Below are 2,667 nucleotides of genomic sequence, written 5' to 3'. Positions count from 1 at the left end.
GCGCTGTTTCAAAACTTCTCAGGCTCCTTCAGGGCATCGTACTGATGACCCATACCAAGTTTCGTAACAATTCGTTCTTGCGTTCAGAAAATACAGCATTTTAGCACATAATTCAAAATGGCCGACAGCCAAAATGGCCGACAGCCAAAATGACCGATCTGGGAAAATGGATATCTCTCGACTCGAAATGATGCCCTGAATCTAACGAGACCACTTTTATGATTTTTGCACAAACCGTTCAGAAGTTATAAGCAAAAATATACATTTTCTGTATCTCCGGACCAGTAGGTGGCGCTGTGCCGAAACGCAGCGTGTAGTCTCAGGTCATGCTTGTGATGACGTGTACCAAGTTTGGTCTCAATACGATAAAGCGTTGCGGAGATACAGCCTTACGTCCGTTTTCGCAAGCGCTACGTAAATTTTTTTCGTGCGTTTATCGAAAACAGTTTGACGAATCAACTTGAATTCCATAAACTTTTGTCCCCCCTGCCTGAAGATGATCTGGTGCGATTTTGGTGAAAATCGGACAAACCGTCTAGGACGAGTTTGAAAAAGTAGGTTTTTTGAACAATTCAAAATGGCAGGCATTTTGTTATGACGGAAAATTACCTCATAGGGTGCAATCGAATCGTCATCGTCATGAATTTTGTTGATAGGCCTTACGGTTCAAAAGTTATTAGCATAATAAAAGTGAAACTTTGGACAGGTGGTGGCACTAAAGGGAATGAGTTAGAGACAGCAAAATTGGTGTATTTAATGTTGGGACTGTCCTCTATCAGAATGTCAAACCAAAACAACTTTCCCGCAAACGGTTCTATGGGCTGCCATAGACGCCCAGTCGGAAGAAGAAGAAAAAGAAAAAGTAGGAATAATAATAAGAACCGGAACCAGTGTTGTATAAAGTACTAGAAAGCAATACTTGAGTAAAAGTACAAGTATCGTACTAGAAAAAGACTTTGGTAGAAGTGAAAGTTACCTTTTAGAATATTACTTAAGTAAAAGTATCTGATATATACTGTACTTAAGTATCAAAAGTAATTTTCTGATATTTAATGTACTTAAGTATTTGAAGTAAAAGTAAAAATTTTTTTTTTTGATATATATATATAAAAAAAGCAAGCGGTTAGAACTTTGATTGTGACATTTATTGTGGCTTTCTTACAGTAAAGCATATTCAGGGTTCCCATATCTTCTTAATCTCACTCATCAAATCAAAATCAGTCTTTTCCAGGACTTTTCAGGCACAATCTCTTAAGTTCAAAGAACAAACAGCATTTTTTTAGAGCTGACAAAGAAAAAAACAAACATGAACTTGTATGAACTTCAGGTAAAAATGAAAAATAAATAACTTATTTCTTTCAACAACAAAAAAAACCTGCTGGTAGGGAGAACATTTTGGTCATGTGGTATTGGCATTTGTAGGGCTCCATCACACGCTCGCTCGCTCGCTCACTCACTCACTCACTCACTCACTCACTCACTCACTCACTCACTCACTCACTCACACACACACACACAACCTATGTCCAGCAGCTACTAATACGCCAGTCATTAGTTGAAACTGAAAAGGTGTCTGTTCATCTTCAAAAGAAGCTGGTTTTCAAAGTTGCCAGAATTCAGTCTTACTCTTCTTGGACTGAAGACAAGTCCTGCGATGCTAAATAGCCTTTCACAGGCCGCTGAGGCAGGTAGAGGAGTGTTCAGCTTCACAGAAAGCTTGCACACTGCTGGGAAGGACTTCAGCAAGGCCATGTGATCTGCTGAACAGGCCATGTACCCATCCAGCTGTTTGGTGCCATCTTGTATTTGAGACGACTGCAGGGCAGAGAAAAAGTCATCCTCATCAGACGAAGTGGACCTGCTGGCATCGCCTATCTGCAGTGAGGGCTCTTCCAGATGCTGCCTGATGTAGTCAATTCCTGAAATAGTGTGGATAAAAATATAAATTATACAACTAATGCAACTGTCTAATCTGCCATGGCATGACCCCAACACAAACTTTTAATTTAAGGTTTGCTATTTTAGTTTCATGTACCATCCATGCACCTATAATTCAAGGTTTCTTTATTAGTACCAAGGGTAAATTTGTTGTGCAGCAATCAGAATCTTGATTTGTGAATTGCCAGTATGACAAATTGTGAAAATATACACCTAATGTTGCTCTATCCCCATGATATCTTACCCGTTTTGATTGTGGCTTCATCCTTTGTCCACATCGTTCGGAATTTCGGAAGCAGAATCGCAGCAGCGATCAACTCTGGTTCTCCTGACATGTGGCCAAAACGGTTCATGATTCCCACCTGCAAGGCAGGTTATTTATAGCAGATTTCAGCAACAAGGCAATTCAAAATGTACTTTACATAAAACATTTAAGCATTGAGACAAAGTGGCAAAGAAACTTAAATCTAATAAAAATGAATCATTGAAGAGATAAGACAATAGAAAATAAATACAATAGTAAAAGTTACCTGTAGAGCATCCACCAGAGGCTTGCAGTACTTCAGTGGCAACTTGACTCTGTCAAGTTTGACAGTGAGCAGGTTGATGGTTGGAAGTAGCCACCCCATCATGACATTTGCTTCTGCTTGCAAGATGTTGGTAGCCTGGGCGACAGGGGTCATGGCAGCGGCATACTCTGCGAGAAAGGCGAGTTCAGCTGGATTAAAC

The 2,667-nt window shown here is 39.9% G+C and overlaps 1 protein-coding gene across 1 annotated transcript; it reads right to left on the bottom strand.

Moving 5' to 3' along the window:
• Positions 1-1,129: 1,129 nt before the first annotated feature.
• LOC143707259 (uncharacterized) lies at positions 1,130-2,294 on the bottom strand. Its single transcript, XM_077199975.1, has 2 exons — positions 2,183-2,294; positions 1,130-1,919 (listed from the first exon to the last, which is right to left on the bottom strand). The coding sequence occupies exons 1-2, from the start codon at positions 2,289-2,291 to the stop codon at positions 1,552-1,554; spliced, it is 477 nt and encodes a 158-aa protein (XP_077056090.1). The 5' UTR covers positions 2,292-2,294; the 3' UTR covers positions 1,130-1,551.
• Between the last annotated feature and the right edge of the window lie 373 nt (positions 2,295-2,667).

This window comes from Siphateles boraxobius, unplaced genomic scaffold (genome assembly GCF_051911475.1).
Source record: "Siphateles boraxobius isolate OS27281-9 unplaced genomic scaffold, OSU_SipBor_1 41, whole genome shotgun sequence".
NCBI classification, from domain to species: Eukaryota; Metazoa; Chordata; class Actinopteri; order Cypriniformes; family Leuciscidae; genus Siphateles; species Siphateles boraxobius.
The sequence above is the reverse complement of the archived record's forward strand: the minus strand, read 5'-3'. Positions and strand labels throughout refer to the sequence as shown.

Excerpts from the sequence above, each read along its gene's own strand:
- LOC143707259 (XM_077199975.1), bottom strand. The coding sequence starts at position 2,291 with ATGAACCGTTTTGGCCACATGTCAGGAGAACCAGAGTTGATCGCTGCT. Across the intron at positions 1,920-2,182 it reads TGAAGCCACAATCAAAACGG|GAATTGACTACATCAGGCAG; the intron begins GTAAGATATCAT and ends ACACTATTTCAG.